Genomic DNA, 16283 nt, shown 5'->3' with positions numbered 1-16283 from the left:
AGAATAAGTCTGCCTTAGGTTACACTGATCCTTAAATTGCTGAAAGCTCCTTTTAAAAGTATATAGGTTTTACGTGCCTAGACTACCTGTGTGCCATTCTTGAAAATTGTTCTTTGGGTGTAGATGACCTTGGTATGCATGGTGCAATCCTGAACTACTGATCTTGACTGTTTTCCACTGAGCTGAAAAGTAATTGTATATTCCACCCAAAGGTCCATTTCCCCTAGAATAACTTATCCTAAAATAGAGTTACAGGCTTTTACTATTCCTAGAATAAGTGTTCCACTACTCAGAAACGTATATTGTCCAGTTGGTTTGCTAGGATTTCTTTGCCAAGCGTCACAGTAAAACTGCTAGAGTCTACTACACTTGTATTACAGAAGGTCATCTAAAATTAACTATTGGTTTTTACTCCCCAAGAATAGGTGTGACCTATACTGAAAGTGTATGAAAAGGTTTGACTTACCTAGACTAGTTTTATAAATAAGGTCTATGCTTTGGTGTGTGTACTTTAAAGCATAGTGTTGTGGTTTTTATAATGTGTTTATATGACGTGTGATCGTACCTATATCCCCCAAGATTTAACTGGGCCTACTTGTATTTAAATACACCATTTATTTTTACAATACAGTTTCTCATTGGACCATATTTGTATTACAATGTCTTTGTACTGATTCTCCAGCCCTCTCTCCCTCCTATGATAAGTCTGGCTGCTCTGTCTACGCTACCATATATCCAGCTGGTACAGCCTTATTCTAAGGAATTAGGCCAAAAAGACCAAGGTCAAAAGGACAGAGTACCAAAAGTCTGACCCCCATTTGTTTGCATATGTATGTGAGGGGGGCAGGGGTAAAGTTAATAGAAAATGTATGGGCATAAGAAGGGGGGGCTGTGGGGGTCTCCCCTCACACACACTAATATATAAACAAATGGGGGTGGGGGGACTTTTGGTAGTCTGACTTTTCAACTCGGTCATTTCACGCAGATCCAGTCTAAGAGTGGAGTCTTCTACTGTCTGTTGAAGGGTTTTATTGAGTCCTTAGCTGGACTTCAGAAAAACTGTCCCAAAACCTCTCAGAATCTGGTCACAGGGTGGATTATGAAAATCCATTTGAATGCTTCAGCTTGATTACCTAGATTTTATTCACTCATCAATGGCTAAACGCTTACTAATATAATTCCATCCAGGAATAATACATCTCTTCTCCTTTAATTCAACACAGAAACATTAGATATCTAGACATGCCTTTGTGGTGTTTTTGGGATGAGCACATATTTGATTATTCTGTCACCTCTACACAAGCCATGGGCACTGGCTTAAACCATCTTTCAGGTCTCTGAATAACAAATGTAAGGGATGATTTACATGCTTCTAATGAATTGGTCTGCTTTTTCAATGTATGCTTTATGTTACTATTTTGAGAAATATTGGAAATTTAAAAAACTGGGTTTTGCCGATTCATGTGATAAATGCAGATTGTATAGTTCTTTGATTTTTTATAAAAGTTTAAACTTAATGTGTTACCATTTTACGAAATGTATATATTCAGGAGAACTAGTTTTAGCATACTTTGATGTACTTTATATTCATGGAATATAATGGCATGGATTTTTATCCAAATAAAGTGTTGAGGATGAAATAGTAATTTAAATAACCTTTTGCATTGGACCAAGTTGTCCGTATGCTAGTGCAATTAGCCTTACCTGAGGTATGCAGACCAGCGCGTTATAAGGGCAGACAAAGTGAGAGTAGATGAAGTGAAACTAAACGCATTAATTGGATGATGCTGTTTAATACTTTAATAAGGTTAAACTGACTAATCCACAACAAAAGTCACAAATATTAAGGTACTTTAGTAAGCAAGATCTAGGTTACCTTTATACCAGTGATGACAAACCAGACATCCATCAGGAAATACTTTATCATTTATTTCCACTAAATAAAACACCATCTGACTCCAATGGATACTGAAAAGCATGAACACACCTTGAAGAAATGGTATCTGAGCTGTTGCTCTAAGGTCTTCATCCATGCATCTGGTCTCCAACTCCGAAGTAACACAGTTTAGCTGATGCCGCTCCTGCACCTGCTCTTGCTCAGTAGGGCCCAGCACGTCTTTCAGGAGCTGCTGGATGTCTGTAGTCTCCATCTTCGGCAGATCTGCAGATTATGGTAATAAGCATGTGATGTTCTTGTACAACCAAAGATGTTTAAGACATTAGTATTAGAAAAATCAAATCAACATCACAGGCATAAGCACCAAAACTTAAGAAAAAATCTTAAAATACAACATCCACCCAATCGTTCACCTAGGTCTGCCCGCAACATGATATATGATATGGCATTTATAACACGCCTATACACAAGTGTTTCAAGGTGCGAAGAAGCAAGGGAGGGGAAACAGGGGAAGACAGATAACGATCCTACTAGGCCAGGTGTCTGTCAGATCGCGCAAGTACATGGGAAGGGGAAAGGGAAAAAGTGCGTGGGCGAAGGGAGAGGGGAAAGTGCAGTACATGAGATAGTAGGATAAAAGAATAAATAAAACGGCCAGAGCTGGTGGCAAGTGCAAGGTAAGTGCAAACATAAGTGCAGGTAAGGGGACTGTAGGGATACAGAAACAGTCTTTCCAGGTGTAGGGGTTGCCAGGCAGGCAGTGCAGGTGAGCAACTGGCGGGGCCTCGGCCCGAGAGCAGAATGGGTGGCAATGTAACCAGTGTAGTTTCAGCCAGGAAATCAGCGGGGGAGAGGAGGAGAGAAAGCAGAAGCACAGAGGAAAGTTTTGAGGGGCTTCCAGAACCGGAGATGGTTCTCCTCAAGTTTCAGGGAGGCAGCCTTCCTGCCTCCCTGAAACTTGAGGAGAACCATCTCCGGTTCCGGAAGCCCCTCAAAACTTTCCTCTGTGCTTCCGGAACCGGAGATGGTTCTCCTCAAGTTTCAGGGAGGCAGGAAGGCTGTTCCAGAGGGAGACCACTGCTGAAGAGAGAGATCTACCACCAACTCGTTGCTTGGAGAAGCGACTAACCCTGAAGGAGTTGGAGGCGGATGAGCAAAGAGCTCGGGAAGGAAGATATTTCGGAATAGAGAGTTGAAGGTATTGCTGCCCCAGCCCCCAGAAGGCCTTATGGACAATGCAGAGGGTTTTGAACTTAATCCTCGCAGCCACTTGGAGCCAGTGCAGACATTTCAGTCCCGGAGAGATACGATCCCTGGGCTTGAGGCCAAGGACAAGTCACGCAGTCCTGTTCTGGATAAGTTGCAGAGGGCGGAGAGCAGAGGCAGGCAGATTTAGATAGAGCCTGTTACAGTAGTCCAGCCTAGAGAGAACCAGGGCTCTGGAGACTGAACTTCTGGGGGAAGGAGAGGAAAGGAAGAATACTTCTGAAGAGGTGCAGATGGTAGTGAGCCTTCTTAGAGATGTGAGGAGAGAAGGAGAGTGTGGAGTTGAAGATGACCCCGAGGTTTTTTGCCTTGCAGGTGGGAGCAGGAAGAGGGCAAAGAGAGGCAGGCCAGAGAGCTGCACGGAAGGTGGGAGTGGGTGTGCCGATGAGTATAATCTCAGTCTTACTGGCATTAAGGCAGAGGTCATTGGCAGCACACCACTCCTGGATAGCAGACAGACAGTCGCAGACGAGGGAAGGAGAGGAGGAGGCCGAGGGTAGCCTGAAAATTAGCTGGGTATCATCCACATAGCACTGAAAATTGGGGCAGAGAGCAGCAATGCGGTGGGCAAGGTATTGGTTGAACAGCCAGGGAGAGAGGTTAGATCCCTGGGGGACACCACAGGTAGAGAAAAAGATATCAGAGAGGAAGGACCCAAGTTGGACCTGGAAGGGTTAGTCAGAGAGGAAGTCAGCCAGCCACGCCAGAGCCTGGCCAGTGATACCCAGGCTATCACAGAGGCGGTTGAGCAGGATGGCATAGTTGACAGTTTCAAAGGCAGAAGAGAGATAAAGCAAGATGAGGACGCACGGGGTGTTCGAGTCGAGGTTGGAGAGCAGGTCTTCACGGATGTTCAGGAGAGCAGTTTCCATGCTTCTGGCGGCTCTGAAGCCAGACTGATGGTCATGGGGACAACCAACAGATTCAGTGTGGAGATTAAGCTGGGAGATGGCCAGTTTCTCCAGGAGCTTGCCCAGGAAGGGAGTGATGGAGATTGGGCGATAGTTGGCCAGGCAGGAGGGGTCGGCAGAGGGCTTCCTAAGAAGAGGGTGCACAAGAGTTTTTCAAGAGGGATGGGAAGACTCCAGTGGCGAAGGATTGCAGAAATCAGCCAGGGCAGGAGCCAGTGAGTCGATGTGGTCCTTGATGGTTTTGGAGGAACAGGGGTGAACCTGTTTCGACGAGACTTTCATGGAACGGACTTGTCTAGAAACCTTGTCTGCAGAGAAAAGGGGAAAGGCAGAGAAAGAGGGAGGGGGGGTGCTGCAGAAGGGCAGAGGAAGAGCAGGGAATAGAGGGAGAGAGGCGATAGGAGGAGAGAGAGGGGGGACAGGATGTCCTGAGTTTTAGAAATGAAGTGAGAAGCCACTGCTGTGCAGAGGGCCTGGGATGGGACAGGAGAGGTAGAGACTGCAGTGGGATGGGCCAGTTCCTTGCAGATTTTAAATAGTTCAGCCGAGTTGTTTGATGCCGCGGAGATGCAGGCTTGGATAAGAGCTCTCTTCTTAGTGAGGACAGATAGCCCAATTACAACAGCAGACCAGTGCCATCTCCACTGTCTGCATCTACAGAAGCACATCTAAAAGTTAATCCTCCAATAAGTTCTGCAGACAGTCCCTATACTTATAACCTGGGCTGGGATGATCGCTTAGGGGGAGCACTTTTGTCTTGGAAGCAAGACAATGCAGTTCAACAGGTTTGAATCCAGGTCCTCCACTTCGAGACTAGTCTTCGATATTAAGACTCTAATAAAAGTTTAATTTGTTTAATTAACCCGATGTTGTGAGCACAGAACAATTCTGCAGAGGACTGTAGCTGAACTCTCTCCACAGAGCAACTTCAAAACAGTATCTCTGCACAGACAAGCAAAGTACAGGCACACCAAACAACCTCCGGTCAGTGGACCCCAAAGTATTGACAGTTCTTCTGGAAACATCTGAGATATTTTAATACCCATTGTTGTTTGCTTTATTCACACAGCACAGCCGGAAATTGGTACATGGTATCATGCTAGTTTCTAAGGTTAAGCATTACATTAGCCATGAAATCACTTCAGAATCCTTGTTAGACAGATATAGTTTGCTTATGGTTCCTGCAGTGCCTTATTGTGTTGTACAATGCTTCTCAAATAAATACTTTAATCTACCTGCCAGTGTGGATTGCCTTCAATTGAGCAAAGGCTACACTAGGGACAGAGGAGTGGTCATTAACAGGGTTTGAAATTGAGGTGAGCAGAGAGCGGTTTAGCTCCTTCTACCCTAGACTAGCTTGGCTAGCTGCACACCAACAACCAGAAGCTGCTTTTAGCTCCCCGTCAAATTAGTACGATACACATACCTGTGTGACATTACCTCCGTCTCTTTGGGACTGCATATAAATGACCAACATATAAAGCATTTCGGGTCATCTTTAAGATGGATTTCTAGAAACTGACCACCCGAGTTCTTATGAACAAGGAACTCCAAGAGGTTAACCAAAAGCCAAACAAGTAATGGAGAGCAGTCAAGGCTTATTCTCAGGAAAGAATGAGTGGGGTCGTGCCCTCAATGAGACAATGCAATATGGCACATAATTCAATTTAGACAGTCTTGTATAAGGGATACATTACTCAACGTAATGGTATTTCGGATGCTTGTATCTGCTTAGATTCACATGCTAGGCATAGGCCGACATTTAGTGGTAGCAGCGGAGTATTACATTTTTTGTTTTCAAAACTCGAAAAGGGACGTCAACAGGGCGTGCCAGTAATACTGTCCCTAGTGTGACGTCTCACGTACCCATGGTCAATCACGTGTCAAGGTCCCTCAGATTGTTTCGGACATGAGGTAGCATGAAGTGTAGCCTGGGTACAGATGTAATAAAGCAGATCACAGTAGATGGTCAGAAGACATTTATGCACCTTCTACTCCACAGGGGAGGAAAGGTGGGCGCATATGAATCTAAGCAGATAGAAGTATCAGAAATACGATTACAGTGAGTAACATATCCCCTTCTGAGGGTTCTGGATCTGCTTGAATCACATGCTATGCATAGAGTAGCGAGCATGGTCTGGAGAAGGTGGTGGGTTGTGAGAAGGTACAACAGCAAATAGATGTTTTAGCACCGCTTATCCCACCTGTGAATTGTAAAACAAAAAGGGTTCGGTTGCCTTGAAGGACAAGTAGCAGAACTGGGCAAATACAAGCATACAAACAAGGAAAGGTTAACTGCTACCTAAGGGTTGTCAAGCAAGGAAGCTATATTGTTAAGAGCTTAATTGGATCAACCAACAATTCAAGTGGATCTATAGTCAAATTATTCATATTAGGTACCAGGAAAAACGCACAGAAACCAGCAAGCAATTATTTTGGTTAAAAGAGAGGAATATATTTTTGCTTTTTACAAACGTTTTGTGCCATGGGCGCACAACAGGACAAATATTAAACATAGGAACATTAACATGTGGTAATAGGACTTAGAAAAACGTGTAGAAACCCCAGTGATTGAAGTCACTGTGAGCACCATGTGCGGTTTCCACAGAGTGTTAAAGGCAAGAAGATAAGGAGCCCAAAATAGTAGTTTCACATAAACATTGACTATTGGATGTGAATCTGCTTTAAAATGTGTCTCATTGCAGTAATGCTGAATAAAAGTACATATGAACTATGTATCTGCTTTGCAAATGGCGTCTAGCGGGACATTTGCAATAAAGGCCAAAGTAGCTCCTGTACCCCCGGTAGAGTGATCAATTGGTGTGAAAGGCAGAGCTTTGTTTAATAGGGAGTAGCAGAACTGTATGCATTTCACCATCCATATCGAGATGTCGTTTTCTGAAACGTTATCAGATTACCAGCAAAGTGCTATGGAGACAAACAATTGGTCTGTTTTTCTCAGGGGTCTGTCTTTTTTATATAGTAAAGAACTGCCCTCCTTACATCTAGTGTATGGAGGTGGTTCTCAGCGGAGTTTGAAGGATTTTGAAAGAAAGAGGTTAGTTCAATGGATTGGTTAACAGGGAACTTGGATTTGAACTTAGGTGAAAACCTATGGTGTGGCCTTAGTACCAATTTGTCTTTGTGGACGACAAAGAAAGGGTTTGCAGTGATAAAGCTTATAGCTCACTGACTTTTCATGGAGGTGATGGCCACCAGAAAAGTTGTTTTGTATGTTAGGTGTTTAAGGCTGGATTTGTACATAGGCTCAAAGAGAGGGTGGGGGAGGGGGACGTAGGAGCTTTGCTAGTACCACATTGACATCTCACCCTGGAGGCAGGTTACAAATGGGGGAGGGGGTCCTCTTTACTCCCTCCATGACAGCCTTAACAGGGACTTTCCACCAGGATGTCCTGTTTTGTGAAGTGGTGTACGCGGATAGAGCCGGTAGGTGAAACTTGATGGAATTGAATACTAGGTCAGAGTCTAGTAAGTGGAGCATGTAGTGAAGAATGTTTGATGGAGAAGATTCAATAGGGTTCACATTTTGTGACTGGCACCATGTTACGAATTCTTTCTATTCGTTAAACAGTGTCTGGTGTTAGGTTTGCGTGCCTCCTTGAGGATTTCCATACACCTTTAAGGTAGTTTAAATTCCAAAACTGACTTCAGGTGTCAATCTGCAAAGATCATGGATTGAGGATGGGGGTGTAACATTGTCCCCCCACCGCCCCCACTGTTGGTTGAGCATGTTGTATGGGCATGGGAGCTTGACTGGGTTGCACATAGCCAGTTGAAATGTGGAAACCAAGGTTGTCTCGCCCACACAGGAGCAACCAGAATTTAAGTTGCTTGCTCCTGGTAAATTTTGCGCACTATTCTGCTAAGGAGCTTTGTTGGTGGAAAAGTGCAAGCAAATTTCCCTGACCAGCTCATCCATAGAGCGTTCCCCTTGGATCTGGCCGACTCTCACACTGACACAGCCCTCTCTAACCTTCAACTCTCTATCTCGAACACTCTTTACGTCCTTGTTCTCGTCATGAGGCTCTGCTTGAAGCCCACTTCCAAATGCAACTCTTGATAAGATTTTGACCTTGCCACCCCTTAAACGCAAGTGTAGGGCGGCTGAGAGGAAGTGGAGGGCATCAGGCACACCCTCTGACAAACTGGCCTGCCGACTGCTACGAAGACAGTACATACTCTGTCCTCACTAAGAAGAGAGCCCAGATCCAAGCCCACGACTCTGCGGCATCTAACAACTCAGACGAACATTTCAAAATCTGCAAGGAGCTGGCCAATCCTGCTGCTGTCTCTACCACTCCTGTTCCCTCCCAGGCCCTCTGCACCTCTGCACGGCCATGGCTTCTTATTTCACCACTAAAACTCAGGACATCCTGTTCACCCTCTCTTCCTCCTGCTCCCCTTCCACTTCTGCCCAGTCTTGGGCCCTTCCCTTCCTCCTTTCCCCTGTTCACCCCCGATGATGTTTCTAGACAAGTCTGATCTATGGAAATCTCGTCAAAGCAGTTTCTCCCCTGCTCATCCAGAATCATCGAAGACCACATTGACATCCTGGCTCCAGACTTGGCTGGTTTCTGCAATCACTCCTTTGCCACTGGAACCTTCCCCTCCCCCTTAAGCACTCCCTTGTGCACCCCCTTCTTAAGAAGCCCTCTGCTGATCCTTCCTCTCCGGCTAACTATCGCCTGACCTCCATTACTTCTTTACTGGGTAAACTCCTGGAAAGGTTGGCCATCGCCCAGCTTAATCTGCATACAGAGTGTTGGTGGTCTCCACAACCACCAGTTTGGCTTCAGAGCTGCCAGAAGCACAAAAAGTGATCTCCTGAACACCCGAAGGCTTGCTCTCTAATCTTGACTCTAATCTTCCTTCAGTTCTCATTCTCCTCAATCTTTCCTCTGCTGGACACAGTCAACCATGCCATCCTGCTTAATCACATCTGTGACAACCTGGGCATCACTGGTGTTAGGGAGAATTCTCATTCAATGGCTAATTTCCCATAACTAGTGAGTCCCTCAGCAGCTTTATTGGATTTCTGGAGTTTGTTTTCCACCTGGTAAGAGTGTGAGTTTTCCCCCACTCTTACCTATGTTTTGCCATGTGTATGTTGACTGTTTTTGTGATTGTGGACTCTGGAGTACACCACTTCAGTAGCCCCACTCTTGTGTGTTAAACAGCACCTTCAGTGCATTAACACAGGGTTGTCTCTTAGGCTTCCCACCAACTCCATTTTCTGGGGCTGACTACTGTCCCCCAGAAAAGGGTAAAGTTGCCATTAACTTTAGTCAATTTTTAACCACGGATCCAGTACACCCCTTTTTATATGGAGTATTGGAAAGGGTTAAATCTTAGCCCTTTTTATCTGTGCCTCTTGGAGCATTGTTTCGCTCCCTTAACATTAAGACTTGGCTGGTGGCAGCTGTACCTACCCTAATTTTCCTACTGCGGTTATATTATATAACGTGGTACGCTTTAGGCTATTTTAGTAGCCTCGAACTTTTAACCCGCTTGCCCAAATACTTTTTATTTCGGCTCCGGTTGGGTTTAATCGCCATTTCTTTTTGTTAACATCCTTCTTGGGTCTTTCTTTGCACGGCAAACCAGGTTTCCCTCTTTTGTACGCCAACCTTTGGCGGCCTTCTGACCAGAAGCCCTCCTTTGGCGTCTGGGTGTCTACGTGGGCTGAATGTGAGGGAGGGGTGTAGTCACCCCCTGCACAGGGTCTCCTTGGAGACCCAAGTCGCACTTTGGGTTGATTGGCTGAGGAGGTTGTCCGGGCTGGACAACCCCCCCCCCCACCCCTGCTGAGTGATTGACAGCCAGGCTGTGTGAATGGGGGATTTTGGCATAAAAGGCAGGACTCTTGGGCTAGAAGGCAGAGTCACCACTGGAACTGCAAGAAACCAAAGAGAAGCGGAGAAGACGATGGCTGCTGCAACCACGGATCCTGGTGACGCCCTGCTGCAGTCCTGAGCTATCTACCCTTCAACGACAAGAGAAGATCCAATCCAGAGTCTTCTTCCCTTGTGCCTGGCGGGATCAACCAGCTCATCCTTTCTTCAGTCAGAGCATCCTCTCCTGGGTCAAAATCACTGCTGTGCTGTAGTGGTCCAGATAGTCATCAGAAGAGCCCTCTCCTGATTTAAAGGAGTGCACCTTTTATTCATAGTTGTCTTTTTCGCTGCTGCTGGCCTCATGCCTGGGTAGTGCAGATCGCTCCAGACGTCATCCTCCTTGTCCCCACGACTGAAGCCGCAAGTCTGCAGGAACTACCAGGAACATCTGCAGTGGCACCAGCGTTTCTCCAACGGAATAAGTTACTGTGAATATTTGGTCGTTCTCTCCGACTGACCATCCGGAATCGGGGTGAACCCTTTTCTTCCACGAAGATTTATACTTTCTTCCCTCCCTCTTATAAGGTTTCCTTCCATCTGACAATATCCAAGTACTCTTGGCATCTCAAATCTGTTCAACGTGTGATCCTCGGAACTGAGCATCTGCTCCAAAGACACTGGCACAGGCCTACTGACTTTAATCTGTATCTTTGAACAAGTCCTCTGATTCCCTTGCCTAGACAAACATATTGCCTGTGATTTTATCCCCTTTTCCCTTGTTTGAAATGCTAAAGTACAAAGTGTGCTTTAATTTCGTGAGCATTTCTATCCACAGGTACGCGTTGGTATCGTAAGTGGGTGGAAATAATTGCCACTTTCTAAGCACCCAGGCCCTGCACTAAACAGCATGGTGCTGCAGAGGGCCTTTAGATATTCCTTCAGTCTCGTGATTAAGGTGCCACAAGCATTTAATCACAAGACTGAAAGCCAGGGTTCCAGTGACACTTGATCCAGTTTGGAACATCTTTGTATGTCAGATAACTGCAGTTTTAAAGCACACAGCTATCCATCTAGATAATCTAAGACTGACATGCCAACATTCTGGGACCAGTTTCAAAAATAGTAAGTAGCATATGATGACATCACAGTAGATGTCACATCAATTTTACCCAATGAAATGTCAAAAATAATCTGGGGGGTTAACAGCCGCCGATTATCACTGAAAGGCCAAGCAGCAGGAAGTTGAAACAATAAAACCCACTGAAAAGTTATAAATCCTATATAAAGCCTTTGTCAGCAAGTGCCTGCTGTGGAGGAACCCGTGTGAAAAGGCAATGAGGTGACAACACTTCTGTATACCCCAAGGGAAGTGACAGCCGGAAGGGCTCCCTCAAATGCAGCTCAGGCATTAAGCCCCAGAACAAAAGTATATATAAATTGCTGTGTTACTGTATAACACTGCAAACTGGCAACATAGGGAACCAGCTGGCAACATAGGGACATCCCTGAGGCTCATGGCCCTTATCAAATGAAAAGGCTGAAATGCCCCGATGCTGTCCCCGATTGCAGGGCTTGTTGTTAGCAAGTGGCTGGCAGTAATATTTCTCCTACCCGTTCCGGTGGGACAAATATTTGCAGCCACATTGCTGTGAGTAATCAGTTGCTCTTTGTCTGTTTTGTAGACATTGCAATGTGTCTGTAGAGGACGATAACAGGAAAGAGTGAACCTTCACACTGACTGACAAACCAAGAGTCACCAGATGGGTAAGAAAAGCATAGCCCATCTTTTTATACTTAAAAAACATCTTTTGTGTTGGTGCGATAGGCAGCGCCTTACAAGAATGGAACAACATTTAAAAGCCCTTTTGCAAGCAGGTTGTGTTATGGGGCTATCACTTGTAGTCTTATACTCAGGGTAGTGCATATAGTCCCCCAAAGGTGATTGCACAAATACACAACTATTTTGTGGTTCTTGAAACAAAACAAATGTGTACTAATTGGAGCTTGGAAGGTATGTGGTAAGTTGCTGGCAAATTCTGGCTTCACTGCTTAACCAAACTGTGATCCTGGGCAAATCATTTGATCCAACCGAGCCACAACAGTGTGCTGGCAAGAACGGAAATGTGCATTATTTATCCTTAGGCAGTGTTGGTGGCCTGATGGGCATTACATTGCACAATTTGCTGCTGCAGTGAACCTTTACATTTTACACTCATTGCACAAATGTATTACTTCAGAGGTACAGAGAAGAACATGTTACTTTCTTACCTGGTAACGTTCTTTCGATGGGATGGTCCGACGACGTATTCCATATCTATGACATGTAATCACCACAGCTGTGCTGCTTCGGAAACTTTTTCGGCGTCTGCGTCCTGCGTCGATGACGTCGATGCGCCGTTGTCGAGGACCTCCTCCGACGTCATCCGATGTGATAAGTAGGACGCACGACGCCCATAGCCTCAGTTATAGTTTTTTCCCCCAGAACGTGTGACATAAGTCAACTGCCAGTCAGACACAAAGCCTTGCGGAACGTAAGCTGCAATCGCAAAAGAAATTATGCAGCGGGGAAGGCAGGGCGGGAGCGATATGGAATACGTCGTCGGACCATCCCATTGAAAGAACGTTACCAGGTAAGAAAGTAACTTGTTCTTCGAGGGGATTGGGTCCTCCGACGTATTCCATATCTATGACAGACTCCCAAAGCAGTACCAAAGCAAGGAGGAGGGAAAGAATTTAGAATCAAAATGTAGAATAGCCAATCAAATAGCAGAGCAAAGGACCGCCTTGCCAAAGGCCAGATCCTGTGCTCGGATGGAATCAAGGGAATAGTGACGTACAAATGTATGTACTGAAGCCCAGGTGGCTGCATCACAGATGTTGCGAATAGGAACACCCCTCTGCAGGGCAGTAGACGCAGCCATACCCCTGGTAGAATGGGCCCGCAAGCCAGCCGGTGGGTCCTTACCCGCCAAACGGTAGCACTCCGAGATGGCCAAAATAATCCAGCGAGACAAAGTCTGTTTCGTCACAGCTTGCCCCAAACGCTTTCCAGCGTAACCAATAAAGAGTTGATCATCCACTCTGACCCGGGACATGCGTGAAACATAAAAGCTTAAAGCTCTCCTAGGATCAAGCCTATGGAGCCTCTCCTCTTCCTTACCAGGATGCGGAGGAGGATAGAATGCCGGAAGAACAACCTTCTGGGCCAAATGAAATTCCGTCACTACCTTCGGAAGAAAAGAAGGACGAACTCTAAGGACAACCCTGTCCTTGTGAAATACAGTGAAGGGAGGCTTAACTGAAAGTGCCTGTAACTCACTCACTCTGCGAGCGGAAGTAACCGCAACTAAAAACACAGTTTTCAGAGTTAACAGCCTCAAAGGGCAAGAATGTAAAGGCTCAAACGGAGCACCCATAAGAAACTTAAGAACCAGGTTTAAATCCCAACCGGGCACCAGGAAAGGTGACGGAGGGAACACATTAGTGAGCCCTTTCAGGAACTGTGAAATCAAAGGGATTTTAAAGTAAGAACACTCTTCAGACGAGTGCTTAAAGATGGACAGCGCCGCCAGGTAACCCTTAACGGTACCCACTTGCAAGCCCCTGTGGGCCAAAGAAAGCAAAAAGGACAGAACCAAGGGGATGTCACATGCAAAAGGAACCACATTCTGAACTCTGCACCAGTCGCAGAACTTACGGCAACGGTACAGAGACTTTGTTGCCGGCCTTCGGGCCGAAAGCAACACCTCCATCACGTCCTCAGGGAGGTCCCAATCCTTATACCTCAACCTTTCAGAAGCCAAGCGTGAAGGTTGAGGGACCTGACCTCTGGATGGAGAACCTGACCCCCCCCTCCCGTGAGAGCAGATCGTCTCGGTAGGGAAGACGACGTGGAGGGCAGATGGATAAGTCGAGAAGGTCCGGGTACCACGTCCTCCGAGCCCATGCCGGGGCAATGAGGATCATCCGGGAACCGAACTTCCGTAACCTCCGCAGCACTTGCGGGATGACGGGGACTGGAGGAAACGCGTACAGTAGCGGGAATGACCACTCCACCACGAACGCGTCTCCTAAGGCTCCTTCTGGAGGAAATTCCCGCGAGCAAAACCTTTCGCACTTCCGGTTGACACTGGAGGCGAAGCGATCCACTTGAGGGGTCCCACAAAGGGCGAAGATCTCGAGGAGAATCTCCTGAGCCAACTCCCACTCGTGAGAGATCGCGCTCTGCCTGCTCAGAGCGTCCGCCGTCACGTTTTCGGCTCTGGCCAGATGAACTGCCGAGATCGAAACTTCCTGCTGGATGGCCCAGAACTCGAGCTGCATCGCCTCTCTGCACAGAGGAAGTGACCCTGCCCCCCCCCCCTTTTTGTTGAGGTAGTGCATGGCCACTGTGTTGTCCGTCAGGATCAGGACATTCTTCCCTCGCACAGACGGCAGAAAAGCCTTCAGGGCTAGCCTGACGGCCCTCAGCTCCAACAGATTGATATGGAGTCTGGACTCCGACGGAGACCAACGACCGCTGACTGTCAGCCCGTTGGCATGAGCTCCCCATCCCGTGAGGGATGCATCCGTCACGATCGTCACCTCCGGCCAGGGAAGCCAACACGGAGCCCCCTCCATCAAGTTGCCTTCGACGGCCCACCACAGAAGGTCCCGGGCGACCGAGGACGGCACCTGAATCGAGTCCGACATCCTGCCGGAGGACTGCGACCATTGCGTCTTGAGTGCCCACTGCAAAGATCTCATCCGCAGGCGAGCCTCTGGCACCAGAAGAATGCAGGATGCCATGAGGCCGAGCAACCTCAGGAACTCGAACGCTGGGAGCGTCTGGGCATGCTGAAACTTGTGCACCATCTGCTGAATGTGAAGAGCCCTCACCTGGGGAGGAAAACACTGCCCCAGGGAAGTGTCGAGCACTGCTCCGATGTACTGGAGCCGCTGTGTTGGCGTCAAATGGGACTTCTTTAAATTGAGGGAGAAGCCCAGCCTGTGAAGGGAGCGACAGGTGATCGATAGATGATCCAGGACTTGCTCGGGAGAGCTCCCCCTGATCAACCAATCGTCCAGGTAGGGGTAGACGTGAATCCCCCTTGCCTGAGATGCGCTGCCACCACCACCATGAGCTTGGTGAAAACCCTCGGGCCGGAGGTCAATCCGAACGGCAGGACCCGAAACTGAAAGTGCGAGTCGCCAACCGCGAACCTCAGGTACTTCTTGTGCTTGGGATGGATCGGCACATGGAAGTAAGCATCCTTGAGGTCGAGTGACACCAACCAGTCCTGAAGCTGAAGGGCCTGGAGGACTTGAGAGAGAGTAACCATCTTGAACTTGTCCTTCCTGAGGAGTTTGTTCAAACCGCGCAAGTCCATGATGGGTCTCAATCCCCAGTCTTTCTTCGAAACCAAAAAATAAGGGGAATACCATCCCTTGTTCCTCTCCGCTACAGGCACCAGTTCTATGGCGCCTTTCTCCAGCAGGGCTTGAATCTCCTGCGCAAGGAGCGGATCCGGACTCTGCAAAGAGAGGTTCCCCGGTGGATTGTCGCGAGGCCTGTGCCGAAAAGGAAGACAGTAGCCGTGGGTTATGATCTCCAGAACCCACACATCTGAAGTAATGGCTTGCCACTCTACAAGATGCTGCGCCAGCCTTCCCCCAACCGGCGAACCATGGGACATGGCCTCATGACTGAGCGGGAGCGGCTGCGGCGTTACCTGAGGGCAAAGAGACAACTGCCCGAGCGGCCTTGGCACCACGGGTACCCTGTCGTCCACCTCTGGTACCCCTGCGTTGGCCTCTTTGACTGCCAGCTCCTCTCGCTTTACTGAAGGACGAGTAATAGCGAAAGGAACCACCCCTCCACTGCTGTCCCCTGGGACGAAAAGGCGGAGGTTGGCGAACTGCAGCGCCCAACGACTTCGCTGCAGCTTTTGAGGTCTGCAACCTCTCGAGGCTCTCGTCAGCCTTGCTGCCAAAAAGGTGTTCACCATCAAAGGGCATGTTGAGGAGCCGGGACTGCACATCAGGCGCAAACCCCGACTTCCGCAACCACGCAAACCTGCGTATCACGGTGCTCGCCGCCATGGACCTACTGACGCATTCAGCTAAGTCCAAACCCGACTGAACGGACTCACACATGGCATCCTTACCATCCTGGACCATAGCAAGGAAACCATCCCGTTCATCCCCTTTGGGAACATGTTCAGCCGCTAACGCAACACAGTTCCACAGAGTGTGTGTGAAACGTGACAAGGCACAAATGGAGTTGGCCGCCTGAAGCGCCATACCACCAGAAGAAAACTTTCTTGGACTGGGGTGCCTGGTCAAGTAGCAGGGGTCGCCACTGGCTGGACGGTA

General features: G+C 47.7%; 1 protein-coding gene across 3 annotated transcripts in view; it reads right to left on the bottom strand.

The window, feature by feature from the left end:
* Positions 1–16283, bottom strand: part of KMT2D (lysine methyltransferase 2D) — a 2224302-nt gene that overhangs the window by 1323368 nt on the left and 884651 nt on the right. For all 3 annotated transcript variants that reach the window (XM_069653836.1, XM_069653837.1, XM_069653838.1), the window contains one exon: positions 1988–2161. In XM_069653836.1, the coding sequence (XP_069509937.1) occupies positions 1988–2161 (174 nt within the window). The remainder of the gene's footprint in view (positions 1–1987; positions 2162–16283) is intronic.

The sequence above is a fragment of the Ambystoma mexicanum genome, chromosome 3q, assembly GCF_040938575.1.
Source record: "Ambystoma mexicanum isolate Mex_15411 chromosome 3q, UKY_AmexF1_1, whole genome shotgun sequence".
Taxonomy (NCBI): Eukaryota; Metazoa; Chordata; class Amphibia; order Caudata; family Ambystomatidae; genus Ambystoma; species Ambystoma mexicanum.
This window is presented reverse-complemented; position numbering and strand designations above follow the sequence as displayed.